Raw genomic sequence first — 20,247 nt, 5'->3', positions numbered from 1 at the left:
GAGACCAAAAAAAGGGCAAACTTGGTTAGTCTATCAACCACAGAAAATATCACAGAAACACCATTTGAAAGAGGCAACCCTTCAATGAAATCCATAGAAATGTCCAACCATGGAGATTCTGGAATGGATAAGGGCTGCAATAGGCTAGGGTACAAAACATTCTCATTCTTACTAACTTGGCAAACATCACATTCCTTGACCAATTTTCTCACATCTTTCCTCATACCTTCCCACCAAAAGTCTCTTCTAGCACGATGCAAAGTTTTGTGATACCCCACATGACCAGCTTGAGGGTTATTATGAATATATTCAAGAATTTTGGACTGCATAGAGGATGTAGGGACAACCACCAACTTACCCTTCCTCAATAACAAACCTTGTTGCATGGAGAAATGTTTAGGACCCAGTTCCCCAAGCTGCAACTTAGTAACAATATCTGCTATCCTTGGGCACAAGGAATAACTCCCTTTAAGCTCATCGATCCACAATGGAGTGGGAAAAGAAATTACTGCCAAAACAGCTTGCTCTTCTTCATTCTTTCTGGAAAGAGCATCAGCCACCACATTTTCCTTGCCTTTCTTATAATCCACAGAAAATCATATCCAATGAGTTTTGAAACCCATTTATGTTGTGCCTCAGTTCCAATCTTTTGTTCCACCAAGAACTTGAGTGCTTTTTGATCAGTTTTGATCTTAAAGGAATGGCCAAGAAGATAAGGCCTCCACCTTTGCACAGCAAAAACCAAAGCCAACAACTCCTTTTCATAAGTGGACAGCAATAGTGCCTTCCCTTTCAAAGCTTTGCTATAAAATGCTATAGGTTGAGACTCCTGTATTAACACTGCACCAAGACCCACACCAGAAGCATCACACTCAATGGTGAAGGGTTTACTAAAGTCTGGCAATCTCAACACAGGAGGACTACTAACTGCTGTTTTCACAAGTCAAAAGCAACAGTAGCTTTTTCAGTCCAACAAAAAGAATTTTTCTTCAACAAATCAGTTAGAGGAGCTGCTATTGAACCATAGCCTCGAATGAATTTTCTATAATAGCGAGTCAAACCTAAAAATCCTCTTAATGACTTTAAGGTTTTAGGAATGGGCCATTGAACCATAGCTGCTGTTTTTGCAGAATCTGTTTGCGCCCCTTTCCCAGATATAATATGGCCCAAGTACTCAATCTCCTGCACCCCAAACTTGCATTTAGACATTTTAGCATAAAGAGTATGTTGTCTTAAGATGCCTAAAACAGTTTCCACATGCCCCAAATGGTCCTCCATAGTTTTACTATAAACCAGAATATCATAAAAAAAAACTAGCACAAACCTCCTTAAAAAAGGTTTGAAGATGTGGTTCATCAACCCTTGAAAGGTTGCAGGTGCATTAGTGAGCCCAAATGGCATCACTAGGAATTCATAATGACCTTCATGTGTTCTGAAGGCAGTTTTCTCAATATCTCATTCCCTTACTCGAATTTGGTGGTAACCAGCCCTTAAATCCAGCTTGGAAAAAATCTTGGCCCCAAACAATTCATCCAAAAGTTCATCTATAACAGGGATTGGAAACTTGTCTTTAATAGTTTCCTAATTTAGGGCTCTATAATCAATACACATACGCCAAGTTCCATCAGCTTTCTTAACCAACAAAACAGGAGAAGAAAATGGACTTTGGCTAGGTCTCACCACACCAGAAGTCAACAAGTCATGAACAATTTTTTCTATTTCAAACTTTTGGTAATGAGGGTACCTGTAAGGTCGAACAGAAACAGGTAAGGCCCCTTCCTTCAAATTGATTGGATGGTTAAATGCCCTTCTTGGTGGCAGTCCCATAGGCTCCTCAAACACATCAGCAAACTCCTTGAGTAACCCAGACATTGGTCCTGCTTGACACACTCCAGGAGACTCTTTGTCAACAAGCACCAATTGGAGTAACCAACCTTGCTTATTCACAAAATCAGACTTGAAGCCTTTAGCACCAACCATTATTTGAACAGTTGCAAAAGTTAAGCCCTCCAATTTAATGGCTTGACCCTCCCAAGTAAAACTCATGGACATATCCACGAAATTCCAAGTAATCGAGCCCAATGTCTTCAACCATTGGACCCCAAGTACAACATCACAACCAGCTAAAGAAAGAACATGAAAGGGAACAGGAAACCTTGAGCCTTGAAGCTTAATGATTTCTTGCCCACTGCCTTGAGTCACAATTTTTTCCCCATTAGCCACACAGACTTGCAAACAAGAATCTTGCTGAACTTTCAGCTTTGCTGCTTGAACTACTGCAGGGTCCAAAACATTGTGTGTGCTACCTGAATCAACCAGAACTTCAACAACACAAGAGCCCACATAACCATGCAACCTCATAGCATTACCCCCAATACAACCTGAAATAGCATTGACAGAAACCTCCAAGCTATCACCCTCAGCAGACTTAGGCTCTTCATGATAGAAACCTCAGACTCCTCAACTTCTGGTTGGCTTTCTATATCAGAATCAAGTTGAATAAAATAGACTTTTGGTTTCTTACACACATGATTCGGATTCCATTTTTCTTCACAATGGAAACACAGGCCTTTTTTCCTCTTTTCATCAATATGAGAAGGATTAACCTTCTTAAAAGGTAACAAGCCTTTAGGACTTTGAGAAACTGAGTCATTAAGAGCAGTGGTGTTAATTGGCCACTTATCAGCATAGTGATTAGTAGGCCTCCAATATTTTCAGGAGGACAACACATATTCCTCCTGTAACTTAGCCAGACCAAAAGCAGCCCCCAAATTCAATGGATTAAACATTTTAACAGGAATTCGAATGTCATCTTTTAATCCACTAATGAAGCAACTCATTTTATGTCGTTCAGATAAGCCTCTCAATCTATTAGTCAATGCCTCAAATTGAGAAGTATACAAACTCACAGAAGAAGTTTGTCTTAACCTAGTCAGAGCTTCCATAGGATCATCAAATAAGGATGGTCCAAACCTTGTTTGTAAAGCTACCACCAAGGTCTCCCAAGAATTAAATTGCCCCGAATCTAAACCATTTTGGTACCAAACCAAAGCTTCCCCATCCATATGGTGTGAGGCAACCATTAACTTCTGGTGAAATGGAACTTGAAAACAGTCAAAGTACTGATTAGCCTTAAAGACCCAACCAGCAGGTTCCAGTCCATTAAAACGTGGAAAATCCAATCTAAAATTCCTCTGAACCCCACCCCTCTCATCATGAGGTCTAGTATCATTATCTCTATCACGAGGAGTGTCTCTCTCCCTACGAGAGATTATATTGACAGTTTCCACCAAAGTTTTTAAAACATCAGACATTTGATCTAACCTCTCGGCCATACCAGAAATTGCGATCTGGTGATGCTCCAACTGTTGCTGCACCATTTCTTGCTGTTGACCCTTCAATGCTCCCCGTGTCCCTTCTGCCATTAGTAAGGATCGACCGCTAAGCTGATACCAATTGTTATGTTCGTCCTGCTCGAGAACCCACCAGAAGAAGACCTTTGTTGCAAGCTACAGAAATTGAACAGATTAACATAGTAAACCTCACAATCTTACAAGGTAAGGAACACACAATCAAAGAATCAAGTAATCACTATATTTCATTGGTAGAGATTTTCGAGCAATCCCTAAGCTCCACAATTTCTCTCTGTGACAATTACAAGAATTCAGATAAAACTTTTCACTCCCAGAACAGTCTTTTTATGCTACCTTCCGATCCTAACAGAAACAACTAACAATTACATGCAAATGAACCGACGTCGCTTTGCTTCTAGTCGACCTTTGCTAAGTCTTCATGCAACGCACCGTTTTATTAATGTTGTAACGCAGCGTATTGTAGCTTCAGAAACACTACTCCTTTAAGATCAAACGCACCGTTTTATTCTGGTAGTTAAAACCGTTAACTCCCTCTTCAGCCTTCAATCATACACACCTTACATGGAAGCATTTAATATAGATGTTATGAGTGTAGCAGAAATTACAACGGAAGGCGTCGTTTATAGTTACAACTTGATTAGCTTTTATAATTGTATTGCCTTTTATATCCTTGTTTGATGTGTCATCATCTTATTGGTGAGGACCCCTTTCTATTAAAACTCTGCTGTATGTATGGGCAGACGTATGATGGTTCATTTTTTGCAAAAAGTAATCCACAGTTATTCTCCTCAATTCTCTCTTCTTCCTCTTGTCTAAATTTGGAGGTCCTCATTAAGTGAGAAACCCTATTAAATTACAGTGCTGTGTAAGTGAAGTGTTACAAGTGGTATCAGTTGTCACCGATCCTAAATTCTCTACAATGGCTGAAGGAACCTGTTACAATCAACTCCAGGAAGGGTTTAATGGTTTGAAAAAAATCTATAGATGCATAGTATCATTTCATTGAATCCAAGATGGTCAATTTGAAGAAGTGCTCGCTTTGACCCAGGAGCTAGAAAAACAATAATCAAAGGCAACAAGACACAGAGGGCTCTTCAGTAACTCACTAACACAATGACTAGCATAGAGAAGTAGGTGGAGATCCAATCACCCATCCAGTTCGAGTAGATTTTCCCTCCTTCCATTGGGAGGACCCCAATGGGTGGATCTATAAGGTAAACCATTTTTTTGCCTTTCACAACACCTTACCACAGCATAAATTGAGCTTAGCATCCTTCCATATGGAAGGGCAAGCATTAATTTGGTTTTAGGATATGGAGGAAATGGGAGCTTTGCCAGATTGGGATTCCTTCACACGTGCTTTATCAGTATGTTTTGGCCCTAGTATCTATGATGATCCCATGGCCTCACTTACTAAATTGCACCAGACTGGGTCAGTAGATGAGTATAAGGCCAATTTTGAGAATCTGGATAATCGGCTTAAGGGCCTTGCTGAATCTATTAAACTAAGTTGTTTCCTCAGTGGCCTTAAAGAAGAGATCTAGGTTACAATGACGATGTTTAATCCCACTAGTTTAATCACAGCCTACAACCTTGTTAGGTTGCAAGGCCAGAATGTGGCCCTTGCTAGGAGATATCACCACACACCTATTCTTCCTTCTAGTGAACCTGGAATTCTTAAAACACCACCTCCCTTACACCTTGAGCCCCAAAAAGGGGCCGTTAAACCCCAACTACCACTCTTTAAAGTTAACCAAGCCCAAATGAAAGATAGGAGAGAAAAGGGATTGTCTTATCATTGTGACTCTAAGCGGAGTCCGGGCCATAAGTGTCAGAAACCAAAGCTGTAGATCTTGGAGGAAGTGTGGGAAGATAATGGTGACACTGTAGTTGGGGAAAAACCAGCAGTGCATGCAATAGTAGCTACTTTGGATCTAGCCATGGTTGAATCCATCCTAGAGATTTCCTTACATGCCATTAAGGGCTCACTTACCCTACGCACTATAAGGGTAAAATGGAAGGTCGGCTCCCAGTGGGCTACTATTTTAATTGACATGGGGTCCACCCACAATTTCTTGGATCCCGCGGTGGTTTTTAAGGGCCAGCTACCTCTTAACTGAGACAAAAGGGTGCGGGTTAGGGTTGCTAGTGGTGAACAACTCCTTAGCGAAGGGGAAGGTGTGCACACCAGATTTAATATCCAAGGGATTAGTTTCATTCATAGCATGCACATCTTGGTTTTGGCGGGTTGTGACATGATGTTAGGCATACAATGTTTGAGGGGCTTGGGCTCTATCCTATGGAACTTTGCAAGCCTCACAATGAAGTTCACATACCTAAACCAGAAAGTCGAAATTAAGGGCTTGGCACCCTCATCGCTCATAGAAGAAAGGGAGGGGCATAAAAAACACAAGCTAGAAACTTTTGGGGGGGGGGGGGGGGGTGTTGTTACAGTTGCTACCAAAACCAGAAAAAGACAACACAACAGAACAAGTGGGATTGGTTCAGGAATTGCTACAGGCTTCTTTGTATGTTTTTGGGGAACTTAAGGGTTTACCACCCCCTAGGTCTCATGACCACTCAATTACATTGCTGCCCCAAATAAGTCCAGTTTTAGTCCAACCAATTTACCCCTGTTTTTTCTTTAATGGTTTTGGATTAATGTTAATTTATTTAACACATAGAATTAAAGCGTTCGGTGGCCAGGGATTTCCACGTATCCAACTGGAACTTGTCAACAAGTTTGAACAGAGACAATGCCTTCTGGTCCAACGCTAACGACAAACCCACCAAAAGCTACAAAGTCTCTTGCCAAGAAGTTGCTCCTGGTGTTGTTTTGTTTTTTTTTTTTTTTTTTTTTGTATTTGTTTTTTCATTCCCAATAAATAATTGTGAAAAGCTGCATCTGCTCCTCTATTTAAAGAGAGTGGACGTCTTATCTCTATCAGAATTGCATACACTTCTCTTTAATTCAATGGCATTCAGTTCACCCTATTCCTCGTCTTCTCCTCCTTCTACTCACAGATGATCTTACGATGTATTTTTGAGTTTTAGAGAAATAGATATTAGCAATACTTTTGCTGCTCATCTATACATTGCTCTGAATCAAAGGGAAATCAAAACCTACAAAGATGACAAAGATCCTGAAAAAGGAAAGACAATTTCACCTACACTTCTCAAAGCCATTAAGAAGTCAATGATTTATATTATTGTATTATCTCCAAATTATGCATCATCCTCATTGTGTTTGGAGGAGCTAATGAAGATCCTTGAGTGTAAGGAAATAAAACCACAAGCTATTTTACCAATGTAGATTCATTAGATGTACGATATCATAGAGGAAGTTTCAGAAAAGCATTGGACAAACATCAAAAGATGTTAAAAAAGAACACTGTTAAGGACATGTTTCACACCATAAATATGCAGATACCTGCAAAAAATAAGATGGCAACATTGGGTGCTCGGTGGTTCTCCGATGCTTAAGTTAGAGAAATGATCCCTATAAAAGTATATGATTGAATGTGTAGATTGAAGAGTTATGTTTAGGTGTTATTTATAGAGTTGTGGAGTCATGAAGAACCATGGGGTATTAATTGGAATGATTTTCTTCCTAATAATCCAGAGGCATTATCTAGCTTTACATCATGTGCATTCATAAGACCTATAGAATCATCTATCGGCTATTGGGCCTTTACAATGGAGGGCCCACAAATACTAAATATTCATTCCAGTTATCTCTCTAATTTTCTTCATGGCTACATGTAGGAAATTAAATTGCTATATTTTCCTTTTCTACCCTGCTGATCTTAGACAGGTAGCAGCTCTAAGGTTTACCTCGCTATTCTCTTCAAGATTTAACTAAATTAAAATAATTATAAATGCAGTAGATTCCTTGCAATTGTAAGACCTTGACACGTGTCCATAATTGTTCCCACTCTTCATTTTTCATTTTCAAGAATGATAACTGACAGTGCACAAGTAACCGCTTAGCTTCCCAAGAATCTTTCAAGATCCCCCATCATTGCCTTCTTTCCACACCGACCTTTTCTTTTCCTCGACTTGCTATCATTGAAAATATTTCTCTTTCAAAATTTTTGCCCTTTCTTGCAACTTCTCTTTGCATTCCTTTGCTATTCCTTGTATTTCTCTTTCAAGTTTTTTGCACTTCCTTTGTGATTCCCTGTTACGATTCTCACCATTTTTCATCAAATGGCTTAACACAATGTTACTTCCCTTTGCTTTGTAGTGGAAATCCTCCCTTTTTGAAGCCAAATCCTCCGAGGGCTAAACACCTGGCGTTTGACCATCTCCACTCGTGAGTTGATGAAACTACGAAAAGCTTGATGCATGTCGTTGGTGACTCCTCCTTGGGTGACGTGTTGTGCTAAGTTCCTGTGTAGTGTTTTGTATGGTTTTGGAGCCTATTGGAGAGAGATACCCAAACTTAAAGGTTCGTGAGTGTCAACTACTAGGTAATATATGTAGTTTCATATTCAAACAAATGTTCAATGGTTGGTGGCCTTTGAGCCCCACCATTCCAATGCTAAATCTTGGACCAAGAAGTTCTCTTTTCTTGGTGGGAATGGCTGGGAGTTTCCTGCCTTTGAGAAAGACATTCTTGACTTTCCTGTCCAAGCCAATTGGGGAAACGTTCCCGATGATAGGAAAATTCTTATTGACCTTATTGGTCAAGAACAAGAATGCATTGATGCAATTCTCAATTAGGCCAAGGAACATGATACTAAGGGCAAAAAGGGTAGTACGGGGTAAAGATGGTGCCCTGTGGACGGACAAGTTACTGTTGCTAGCTAATATTGATAGATTTCTTGTTGTCCCTAACTGTTCCCATGTAAAGGGGCAAAAATTAAAGGCTGTGACAAAGGCCTCTTCCTTGGAAGACCTGCTTCGTTGCCTTATTTTAAGATGCTAGCAAAATGTCCATGCCAAAAGGGAGGCGAGGTGCCTACTAGTTGCCCAACTAATGATGATGAAGGTGTAGCTATCAACATTGGTCTAGTTAGGGCTACCAATTCTGAAGCTAAGCCAAATTTAGAAAGAGTGGTGCCTACCACACCTTCATCACCAACTAAATCTCCCAAGGTGCATGATCTTGATGGATTTATGGGCCAAGCTTGTCTCCTGTTGTAGGGTTAGATCCATTGGACACTCCACCTTTTGAATTTCCTTCTCTCCTTGCTTCCATGGCTAGTGGTGGTGAGTCCAATTTTGAAATTTTTAGTGCTTCTTCTCTGGGCATGACCAGGATCATGACTTTTGAGATAACGTCCATTATAACTAGCACTAACCAAATTTCCAGCTCCAGTACTCTACCTGCTAATGTTTTTCTGGGAGCGTAACCCCATCGACGAATAACGAATGGGTCTCTATTCCTTCACCCAACCCCTTCTTTTTTGGCTGTGATGTGGAGGCTTCAGCCCCTAGTGAGAGGGTGGGTCATTGGGGGTTGGCCATGTTTTGGGAGGTAAGGAAGGAAAGGAATGAGAAGAAGGGGAAGATGAAGGAGAGGGAGAACAGGAAGAGGAAGAGGAAGAAGAGGAAAATGGTGGTGAGGATGGAGAGGACCTCAATGCCATTCCAATCCACAATACTTCTACATAAAAGGTAATGACTTCTTCCGTGCCCCTCATGCTTGAAATATAATCCACAGTTCTGCCTATTATGCTAGAAATGCATCCCTTGGGAAGGGAGGATAACCTTGTTAGGGAGCGAAGGGATGAGGGTCCTTCCTACATAAGCACCTTGCCTCAAGATGAGTTCATGATGGAGATGTCACACTACCTGAAGGACTTCTTAACTCTTTAATGACCTTGTCCATTACACTGCTTATCCTTCTAGTTTTTAACTCATGTTCATTCTTTTTGAGTTTTGGTTGCATTCTACAGGGCGTGGATAGCTTGCGGCTTGGATCACTAACGACCTTCGCAATATGGAGTTTGAAGTTAAGGAGAGGTGCAAATTTGCCTTCTACACCAAGTAAGAGGTCTCTCATCTATAGGCTGAGAAAACTCAACTGGACTGTTACCTTGAGCAAGCTGATGGGCATATTCGATCCTTGAAAGGCGAACTTGATATTCTTTGTGAAGAGGCAGGCATCCAAGCACCAGGGTGATTTACTTCGCGTTGGGTCTTTGAATGCCAAGCAAGGTTTCACCCTTTGACTAGTAGAGTCTGAACACGACTTAGCTCACGCCTAACTAGGTGACACCAAGAAGGAATTGGAGTCCTTCCAGTAGTAGCTAGTCACGGCCAAGCAACACTGTTTTGAGTATGCTCGGGCATTGGTTGCCTCATAGGAGTGTCGTAAGCAGCTTTCTCTTGATCTCTCCCAAGCTAAGGTGTTGCACGATGTGGCCCAGAGGGAGCTCAAGCTTTAACTGTTCAACAGCAAGGGGTCTTATAAAGACTGCACTAGAGGTTTGATGCTTAAAAGCAACCCTGTGAGACTTTTGATGCCACACAGGAAGGGCAAAACTAGGTCTTGATCAACTTGGATAAGAATGTAAAGGAACATAAGCCATGGCTACAAAAGTTAGATGCTGGTCTAACTGTTTTTAGGAGTGAGGTAGTACTTCTGTAGCTGCAATTAGTCTCTGTCGTTGGTGTCAGGGACCTCACCTTTGGGTATGGATACGTGTCTAGTGTGGCTCATCTAAAAGCTTATATCCTGGCTCACTCTTGTACTAACTTGAAGTGCTTAAAGCTAACTTCAAGCCCCCTGATGTGGTAGTTCAATTTGTTAACTCCTTGGGGTGCAAGCATGCCTGATGCCTTTTTGAGCTTGTTGCCACCTTCAACATCCTCAGAGCCTCTGCCAGCTCCCTCTTCCTAGGCTTTTTGAACTTTTGGTTTTCTTTCTTCTAGTACAAATCTTTTGTAGCTCTTGTTTGTATAAGTTTTGAACAAATTTGCCTTATTATGTTGTGAAATATTGCCAAGTAACGTTTTACTTTTATTGTATAATCTTCTTGTCTTTTCTGCTTCTTTTCTTTCTATTCATGCTGTCTTTTTGTATTTTGGTATGGGGTCATGGGGTTTCTGACCTCCACGCCCATTCATTGCACTGCGAGTCCTTGACCAGTGGCTAAGTGTAGGAGTCGTTGGGTCTTCTAACTTCAACGCCCATTTGTTTCCATCACGAGTCCTTGACTCGTCTTTAATGATTGAGTGTAGGGGTTGTGAGCTCTTTTGACCTCCACGCTTGTTCGTTTGCACCGTGAGTACTTGACTCGTCTTTAGTGACTAAGTGTAGGGGTCATGGGGTCTTCTGATCTCCATGCCATTTGGTTGCACTGCGAGTCCTTGACTCGCTTTGGTGACTAAGTATAGCGGTCGTGGGGTCTTCTAACCTCTACCCCCACTCATGTTCACCGCCAGTCCTTGACTCATCTTTGGTGACTAAGTATAGGGGTTGTGGAGTCTTCTGACCTCCACGCCCATTCGTGTGCACCATGAGTCCATGACTCATCTTTGGTGACTAAGTATAAAAATCATAAGGTCACAAATTTTGGACAATCACCCACCTGTATTGATCATTCTTTATTGATTACATAAAAAGAATGAAAATTTAAAGGGAATGAAAATTTAAAGGTAGAAAGCATAAACTAAGGGTAGAATTTCTTCAGATGTTTGGCATTCCAAGGATGCTGTAGTTCCTTTCATTGTCTTTGAGGCTGTAAGACCCTGGCCTCTGATTGGCCGTGACTATATATGGCCCATCGTAGAATGGGCCGAGCTTTCCCTTATCTTGTGCTGTTACTCGTGTATCTTTGAGGACCAGGTCGCCCACTTTGAAAGATCTGGGCTTGACTAGTTTGTTGAAGTATTATTCTGTTCTTCTTTTATAGAGAACATTTTGGACTTCAACTTCTTCCCCTCTCTCCTCCAAGAGGTCAAGGTGTTCCTCTTGGTATGTAGGCATACCTTTTTCCACTGGCGCAACTGCCTCACTACCAAACGCCAGGGTGAATGGCATTTCTCCTATCGAGGTCTTGGTCATTGTCCTGTATGCCTATAGTACTCTCGGTAGTTCTGCTTCCCGCTCTCCCTTCTTTTCTATTATTTTCTTTTTTAAGATCCCAAGAAAGGATTTATTAGTTGACTTCGCCTGCTTGTTGGCTTGTGGGTGACTGGGTGATGAATACTTAGCTTGAATTCCCAACTCCTTTCACCGTCCCTTGTAATGCTCTGAGTCAAATTGTTTTTCATTGTCTGATACTATACTGTGATGGATCCCAAATCAACAGATAATATTTTTCCACAAAAACAAATGGACAATCTTTGTCGTTATGGTCGCTAGTGGCTCCGTCTTTGCCCACATTGTGAAGTAATCCACCATGACTATGATGTGCTTCACGCCCCCTTTTCTATGGGGAAAAGGGCCAACTAAATCAACTCCCCATTGGGTGAATGGCCAAGGGGCTGGCATAGAGAACAACTTCTCTGGGGGGCAATGGGGGATAGGGCGTAGACCTGGCACTTAACAAACTTTTTTGCAAATTGCTAAGTGTCTTTGAGGGCGTTGGGCCAATAATAACCTGCCCAGAGTGCTTTTCTTGCTAAAGACTTACTGCTTGAATGGTTCCCACAAATACCTTCATATATTTCTGCTAAGACATATTGCGCTTCTTCTGGCTAGATACATCTTAGTAAAGGGGTGAAGAACACTTTTTGTAAAGGATTTCGTCTAACTTGACGAATCATGATGCACTTTTGTTGATCTTCCTTGCCGTCTCTTTTCCTTCGGGGAGCTTGCCTGAGTTTATACACTCAACAATTTCCTTTGCCCATTCTGGCTCTCTTGGCCCTAAGCAAAGAATAGAAGCTCCAATCGATGGGACTTCTATTACTCTTCTATGTACTTCACTTGGGAGGTTGATTTCTTCTTTCGTAGAGGCTACTCTAGCCAATATATATGTTATGATGTTGTTCTCTCTGGGTGTTCGTTCTAGGTTGAAGTAAGTCAGCTGGTAATGGATCTCCCATACTCAATTTAGGTATAGCTTCAACTTCTCCCCCTTCGTGGTGTAGGTTTCAATGACCTCGATCTCTTCTGCCCTCAGTGTCTTGGTGATTGAAAGTTCGGCACTTAAGGCTTCATATTCGACTTCATTATTGGTGGTTTTAAATGTGAGGGTTGCAATGTAAATGTTCCTTGCCCCTTTCCTTAACAATGTAAATTCCTATCCCCCCTCTTGTCTAACAAGTAGATCCATCAACAAAAACTAGTGCGGCGTGGCTTGAATCTCAACTAGGAATCCTATAAATTCAACGAAAAAATTTGCCAAGGCTTGTCCCTTAACTGCACTCTTGGGTACATACTCGATATTGTACTTACTAAGTTTGATAGACCAAGCAACCATCCTGCCTGCAGAGTTGGGTTTTTGTAGTATCCTCCCAAGTGGGTGATAGACTTAATGGGATGGGCTTGAAAATACGAGCATAACCTTTTGGTGGCTATCACTAAAGCGAACACCAACATCTCCATTCTTAGGAATCTGACTTCAGCGCCTCTAAGTGCATAGCTTGTATAGTACACTAGTGTTTAGACAATGCCCTCATCTTTTACTAGTACTGCTGATATGGTGTGCGAAGATACCACTAAGTATACATATAGGGTTTCCCTGTGATTAGGCTGCTTTAGTAATGGCATGCTGGAGAGGTATTGTTTTAGCTCTTGGAAAGTAGAATAACATTCTTCATTCCCTGCATGAATCTTCCTTAAGACTCTATAAAAAGGAAGGTACTTGTTCGTGGACCTTGACACAAACCTGTTTAAGGCTACTACTCTTCTCGCCAGTTGTTGGACGTCATTAACGCTTTGTAGCAACGTCATGTTTAGTATAGCAACGATGTTCTCAGGGTTTGTCTCAATTTGCCTCTCTGAGACTATGAAGCCTAATAAGTTCCCTGAGTCTATGCCAAAAGCACATTTTGTAGGATTCAACTTTATCTTGTACTTACGAAGTACACCAAAAGATTCTCTTAAGTAGGCTAGGTGGTGTGGTGGGTAGGTTCATTGTTTTTTACTAACAAGTCGTCAACATATACCTCCATGGTTTTTCCAATTTGTCACTTGAACATCTGGTTGACCAACCTTCGAAAAGTTGCATTGGCATTTTTTAACCTAAATGGCATTATGCAATAGCAATAAAGGCCCTTGTCGATAAAGAACATTGTCTTCTCTTCGCTCATACAGATTTGATTATAACACGAATAGGCATCCATGAAGCTTAGCACTCGATGTCTTGGCGTGGCATCCACAATATCCTCTCTCCTTGGTAGTGGAAAGTTGTCTTTTGGACAGACTTTATTCAAATTTGTGAAATCAACGCACATCCTCCACATCCCGTTTTCTTTCTTAACAATGCCACATTAGAGAGCCACTCTGGGTAGCAGGTCTCCCTAATGAATCCTGCTGCCAAGAGGTGATCGATCTCTTCAGCTATAGTTGTGCACTTTTCTATGCTGAAGGTTCTTCTCTTTTGACATACTTCTTCATTCTTGGATTGATGCATTGTCTATGCTCCGCAATTTCATTATTGATGCCTAGGATATCCTTGTGACTCCAAGTGAACAGATCCCAGTGTTCAATTAATAACTGTTTGAATGCTTCTCGGTGTTCAGGCGTTAGTATTCTTCCCATGCTGGTTGTGGCATTCGAGTAGTCCAGATAGAGTGTCACCAATTCTAAAGGTTCATTTTCCTCTGCCCGAATCATATTAGTCTCATCCCTAACTTCTACATCCTAGTCAATGATGATAGGGGGTGGGAGTGAAGATTGAGAGCTTGAGTCTTCAACAACCAATACCGATGGCGTCATCGCCTTGAGCTCTTGCAAATAACAATCTCTCTCCAAAATCTACTCTCCTCTTACCTCGCCGACACCTATCTCTGTTGAAAACTTAATTTTCAAATTGTGGGTAGAGGTGACAGCCTTCAAATTATTCAAGGTTGGATGCCCTAATATGGCATTGTATGATGACTGAGCTTTAATGACTAGGAAATCTGTCATTGTTGTAACCATGTTGTCCCCTTGACTTGTTGTGACCAGTAGTGTAACGGAGCCTACGGGTTGTGCAGCTTTACCGGAGAATCCCTTGAGGGGGGTTGGCAACAATTGTAGTTTTTCTAGGCTAATACATATATTGGTGAAGGCTTCCCAAAATAGAATGTCGGTTATCGACCAAAATTCATTTGGTAGTGTAGTTTGTGACCAGCAAAGTAACTACCAAGGCGTCATTGTGGGGGTATAGAACTCACAATCTTTGTCTTTGAAGGAAATAATGGAAGAGGCTCCTAACCTAGGGTACTTGGAGGGCTTATTTGCTTAGTATACTTCATGATATCTGGCCTGACGGGCGTGAGCTTTCTTGCTCGATGTTGTCACGCCTCCGCCAGCAAATCCCCCTTCTATAGTTTGGATTTTCCCTAAAGGGGCTTGCTCTTGATTTCGTGTTTGGCGGGGGATGTCCTCTTTCCATTCCCTATCTTGGCATTGCCTTTTTGAGATTCTACTCCATCTTGGTTCGCAACCACAACCTTCCTCCCTCCTTAGCTTCACATGGTTTGCTAACTCTCTTTCAAGCTCCTCGCTTCGCACTAGTTCGGCTACTTTTTTCTACATAGTTGAATAGTATTAGGTCTAATGGGTATCTGATTGATGATACTTGCAATAACTCTGACCTCTAGGGGGTGGGTGAGTATTTTTTCTTTCAACTCCCAACTTTTCTTGCACGTTTAAGTTATTGTGAATAAGGCGTGGGCCTTGGTCCTGCTAGGTTAAGTGTCTCTTGTGCCCCTGCCCCTGATGGCTTGAATTGAGTTTTCTATCTTTGTTTGAGTTTTTAGATTCATACTTCACTTCCTATTTCCTTGGCTCTAGCAAAGCTTGTAATGTGTCTTCCACATTAATATAGTCGTCAGCCCTATCCATAAACTCCCTCAATGTATAGGAGGTTTTTCTAACTAGTTCAGTCATGAACGGGCTTCTGGGCCAGATTCCTCTCAGTAAGGTGACGTGTGTATTTTTTCATCTTGGTCATCAATGGCCATCCTTTTTTTGTTAAATCTATTCAAATAGGCTTTCAAACTCTCTCCTTCCCTTTGCTTAATGGTAAGAAGATACATTGCAGAATGGTGGCATCGCCTGCTAGCCATGAACTGCATTAAGAATTGTTTGGCTAACTCCTCAAACCTACTGATGGACCCTAGCCATAGATTTCCAAACCAACTTCGTGCAATCTTTTTCAAGGTCAGTGGGAAGGTGTGGCAGTCAATTTTTCTTGGGAAACCGTGGAGGGTCATGTGTACTTTGAAATTTTCCAAGTGATTGACAGGATCCTTGGATTTGCTATACATATCAATTTGAGGGACCTTGAATTTAGGCAGGAGAGGTACTGCCATCACATCGTCACTGTAAGGGAGGTATGTTCGATTTACCAACTGCTCGACAGAGGAAGACCTTCCCATCTTCTTTGTCATCTCTTTGTACTTATCAACAAGACTCTTCAGCTCATCATGTAATTTCTTTTTTTCTAGTTCCTTGGCATTAACCCCACTTATGCTGTGGGCATCTCTCTCGCCCTCGGTTTATTCATTGTTGACTGGTGGCGTAGCAGCATGATGCTACTTTAATTCTTCGTTCTCCTTTTGTAACTGTTCTACCAGGTTGGTTGCTTTCTCCAATTTATCTTCTATATCTGCCAATCTTGCTTCCATTTCTACTACATTTATCTCTTGGTCTTTGGTTTCTTGTGATCACGTGGTAGTTGGCATGTGAAAATCATGGTAAAAACTGTTAGTAAGATCTCACAGATGGTGCCATTGTTAAGGATGTGTTTCACACCACCAATTGCCTGGATATGTGCAAGACATAAGATGGCAGCACAAGGTGCCTGGTGGTTCTCCGATGCTTAAATTAGAGAAGTAATCCCAATAAAAGTATATGATTGAATGTGTTTAAGAGTTACTTTTAGGTGTTATTTATAGAGTCGTGGAGTCATAAAGATAACCATGGGGTCTACAAGATAATCAATCTTCTGGATATATGTTTGATCACTTCCCGTATTAATTGGATTGATCTTCTTCCTAATAATCGGGAGGCGCCATCTTGCTTTACTTCATGTGCATTCATAAGACCTGAAGAATCCTCTATGGGCTATTGGGCCTTTACCATGGCAAGCCTACAAGTACTAAATATCCCTTCTAGACACAAAGGTGCAGAAGAGGAAGGAAAGCTTACAAAAAGTTGCCAATTTGTCTGGAGAACATTTGTAAGATGAGTACTTCTTAATTATTTTGTTAATTGAGAATAGAGCTTTTCTTCAAACGAATTTGTTTATTTTAAAAATTATCATATGTTGTTTGAGCATGTGAGAAGTAAGTCGTTTTTTAATGACTGTAATTAATTTTTTTAACATAGCATTTTAAAAAAGCATGTACTGTCACATGCTCAATATAACACTTATCATTTTTATAGATTTATTAGAGGAATTTTCCTCCTGAAAAACTCTTGATGAAAACCCAAATTATGCTTATATCTATGCCTATTCTCATTATTATCTTTCTCATTTAATATTAATGGGACATAGGGCCTTATAACCACGGTGGACTTTATTGTGATCCGTGCAATGTGCTGATTTTTTTTTCCTTCTTCTTCTTCTTGTGCACATGCTGTGAACATCTGTATTTTGCTTTTATAGTTCTTTAATTTTGTAGTAGTCATTGATTAGGTTATGTTTAGGTAGTGAGGATCTCAAAAAATTCTTTTTCGCAGCCGGCATTTCTTCTAGAGAGAGAATCTCTCCCTTATCTCTAAACAGCTAATTGGAAACATCTCTAGAGGGAGGTGGGAGCCTCGGCTCCTCCCTCCCTCCCCCCGTTGGTTTTTCTATTTTCTTTTGTTTTGTTTACTTTTATTCCAGTCTTTGTTTAGGCGTTGGGTGGGTTTTGGTTGTTTCTTCAGTCTGTGCTTGTGGTTATGGAGGCTTAGTTCTTGCTCTCTATACTGAGCTGCCCCGAGGTGAGGAACATCTGCAACCAAAAAGGATTTGCTCCCGAGCGCAACCCCGAAGTTGGGCAGCACATTGCGAAGGAGACGCGAACAAAGGCACGGTGGTTTCGCCGAGGGCAGAGATTTTGGGCAGGGGTGAGAGGCTGATCATCCTGTTTTGATGGCACAAGGCTGATGGCGGTGGACTATGGTGAGGCGAGGCTACGGCAGGGCTGCTCGTCGACGAGAGGCTTGTTGCTCTGTTTTTAACAGAGATCTGATGGTACGAGGAGAGGTGCGGGATCATGACGGAAAGGCTGTTGGCCTTCCTTCTCTTTGTTTTTGGTAGTGGATCGGTGTGCATGAAACTGTGTGGTCGGCATGGCAGATGAGTGTTGCACAGCAATTGAAAAGTAAGAAGAAGGGGGGCGGCGAGAGAGTTAGAGAAACCCTAGCCAGTCGTGTTTCCTTCAGCCCTTATGGTTCATATGTTTCCCACTTGTTTTAGGGATATTTAGGTGTGTTGGGCTGGGCCCAAGGTGTATTGTCTAGTTGTATGTTATTTTCTGTATTGTGGTTTTTGGAGTGATTATTATGTAATTTTTAGTTTGACTTAAGTAGTATTAGGAAACTTTGTCTCTAGGACTTAGGGTCCATAGAGTTTGTCTCTCTAGGACCTAGGGTCTGTAGAGTTTGTACTCCACTCCTTGAGAGGGGGAGTTGTGTGGCCTATCTTAGACGGTGGTCTAAGATAGAGGTGTGTCTCCTAGACGGTTAGTCTGGAGGCCTGTCTCTTAGACATTTAGTTTGGAGGTGTGGGACACGACTCTACTAGCCGCAAAGAAATTTGCGGGCTGAAGTGCGTAAACTGTTAGTTTTGGCTTGTTTTTTCAAGTCAGAAGTTGTAATTGTCCGTTTATCGAATGAAGGAAACAATGTTTCACTTTAAAAAAAAAAAAAAAAAAGTTAGTGAGGATCTCAAATGATCTATGAATAGTAGGGAAAAAATAATGATAAAATATGGAATAATAGTAAATAATAGTGAAAAAGTAATGATAAAATATTAAATAGTAGTTAATTGTAGTGAAAAGTAGTAAAAAAGTATTGATAAATATGAGATTACTCAGCTTCCCAAACATAGCCTTTGAGTTGCATATTGTAGTAAAACTTGCTTTTCCCTAGTGGCCCAATGGCGTCTTTTTGTTTCATTTTTATTGGTTTCATACTCATTTATTGGTATTGAGTAAGCAAATCTGAGAAAAAAAAAAAAAAAAAAACTTGTCACTAGACCATGTGGAAGATCTTCTACATAAGTAGTATAAACGTTTATATATTAGTCCTTGTTTTTTTAACTCTTTCCGTACTTGTAATGGGTGATACTATAGTTGATGTGTTGACACACCAACTTATAAATAATGAAACTCTACGTCTTCTTATGTGAAAAATGTGACTCATTGAATGTTCTTTGTCCTTTTCTTGGCAGGAATGAAAATGAATTTATGCGTAAAATCATTCAATGGGTGGACTCAAAAATAGTTCAATCATACCTGTTAGACATTGCTGAGTATCCAACTGGACTACAATCTCATCTAAGTGACTTGAATACTAATTTAGTAACTAAAAGGGATGACATTACTCTCATGATAGGGATTTATGGAACTGGTGGAATTGGCAAAACAACTATCGCCAAAGCAGTCTTTAACTCAATTGGAAAAGAATTTGAAGCTAGATGTTTTCTAGCAAATGTTAGGGAGATTTCAAGTCGAGAGGACGGTCTGGTCAAACTGCAAGAAAAAATTCTTTGTGACCTCTTAGGAAACTTTGGAAGTTTTAATATTGGTAGTGTTGGAGGTGCCAATGATATAAAGCATAGACTTTGCTCTAAAAGAGTACTTCTAATTCTTGATGATGTGAATGAGTCGCGCCAGTTAAAAGAATTAGCTGGAAATAAAAATTGGTTCAGTCCAGGAAGTAGAATAGTAATAACAACAAGAGATCAACATCTATTAACTTATCATCAAGTTGATTCAATGTATGAGGTGCAGGGATTGGACGACAACCAAGCTATTCAGCTGTTTAGTTGGCATGCATTTAAAACAGACAAGCCAGTTGAAAGTTATGTAGAACTCATAAAATGTATAATAGGTTATGCTAAGGGCCTTCCACTAGCTCTTACAGTGCCTGGTTCTGATTTGTGTGGTAGAAGTATACAAGAATGGGAAAGTGCATGGGAAAAGTATAAAAGAAGTCCTCACAAGGATATTTATGAAATTCTTAAAATAAGCTATGACGGGCTGGATAATAATGAAAGGGATATTTTCCTTGACATTGCATGTTTCTTCAAGGGGAATTCTGTTGAATATGTCACAAAAAAGCTAGATGGTTGTCGTTTTTCATCATCCATTGGCATTGCAAGGCTTAACGATAAGTGTCTCATCAATATTCGTGACCAGTGTGTGGAGATGCATGACTTATTGCAAGAAATGGGTAAAGAAATTGTTCGACAAGAATCACCTAAAGAAGCTGGCGAACGTAGTAGATTGTGGTTTCATGAAGATGTTCGCCACGTATTAGAAGAAAATACGGTAAGATCACACTAATAAAAAACTCTTAATTTACATTTGTTTCTATTCACAAGTGAAACTCCCAAAAAAATGTTGAAGTTACAAATGGTGAAGTAACTCGTTGGTGCATGTGTGTTTCTATATATATAGATATATATATGTATATATATGATTATATGTTCTTTTCTATTCCAAACTATGACCAATGCAACTCAGACTATTGTTAAGTTTTGGTAGTTCTTCTATATGCATGGAAAATGGTTAGCCTACAACTCTTTCAACCTCTTAAGAATAGTTT

General features: G+C 40.6%; 1 protein-coding gene across 1 annotated transcript; it reads left to right on the top strand.

The window, feature by feature from the left end:
- The first annotated feature begins 18,940 nt into the window (after positions 1-18,940).
- On the top strand, positions 18,941-19,988 carry LOC122298439 (disease resistance protein RUN1-like). The gene has a single exon (XM_043108168.1). The coding sequence runs from the start codon at positions 19,026-19,028 to the stop codon at positions 19,983-19,985; it is 960 nt and encodes a 319-aa protein (XP_042964102.1). The 5' UTR covers positions 18,941-19,025; the 3' UTR covers positions 19,986-19,988.
- Positions 19,989-20,247: the final 259 nt, after the last annotated feature.

Source organism: Carya illinoinensis, chromosome 16, assembly GCF_018687715.1.
Source record: "Carya illinoinensis cultivar Pawnee chromosome 16, C.illinoinensisPawnee_v1, whole genome shotgun sequence".
In the NCBI taxonomy this organism is placed as follows: domain Eukaryota; kingdom Viridiplantae; phylum Streptophyta; class Magnoliopsida; order Fagales; family Juglandaceae; genus Carya; species Carya illinoinensis.
This window is presented reverse-complemented; position numbering and strand designations above follow the sequence as displayed.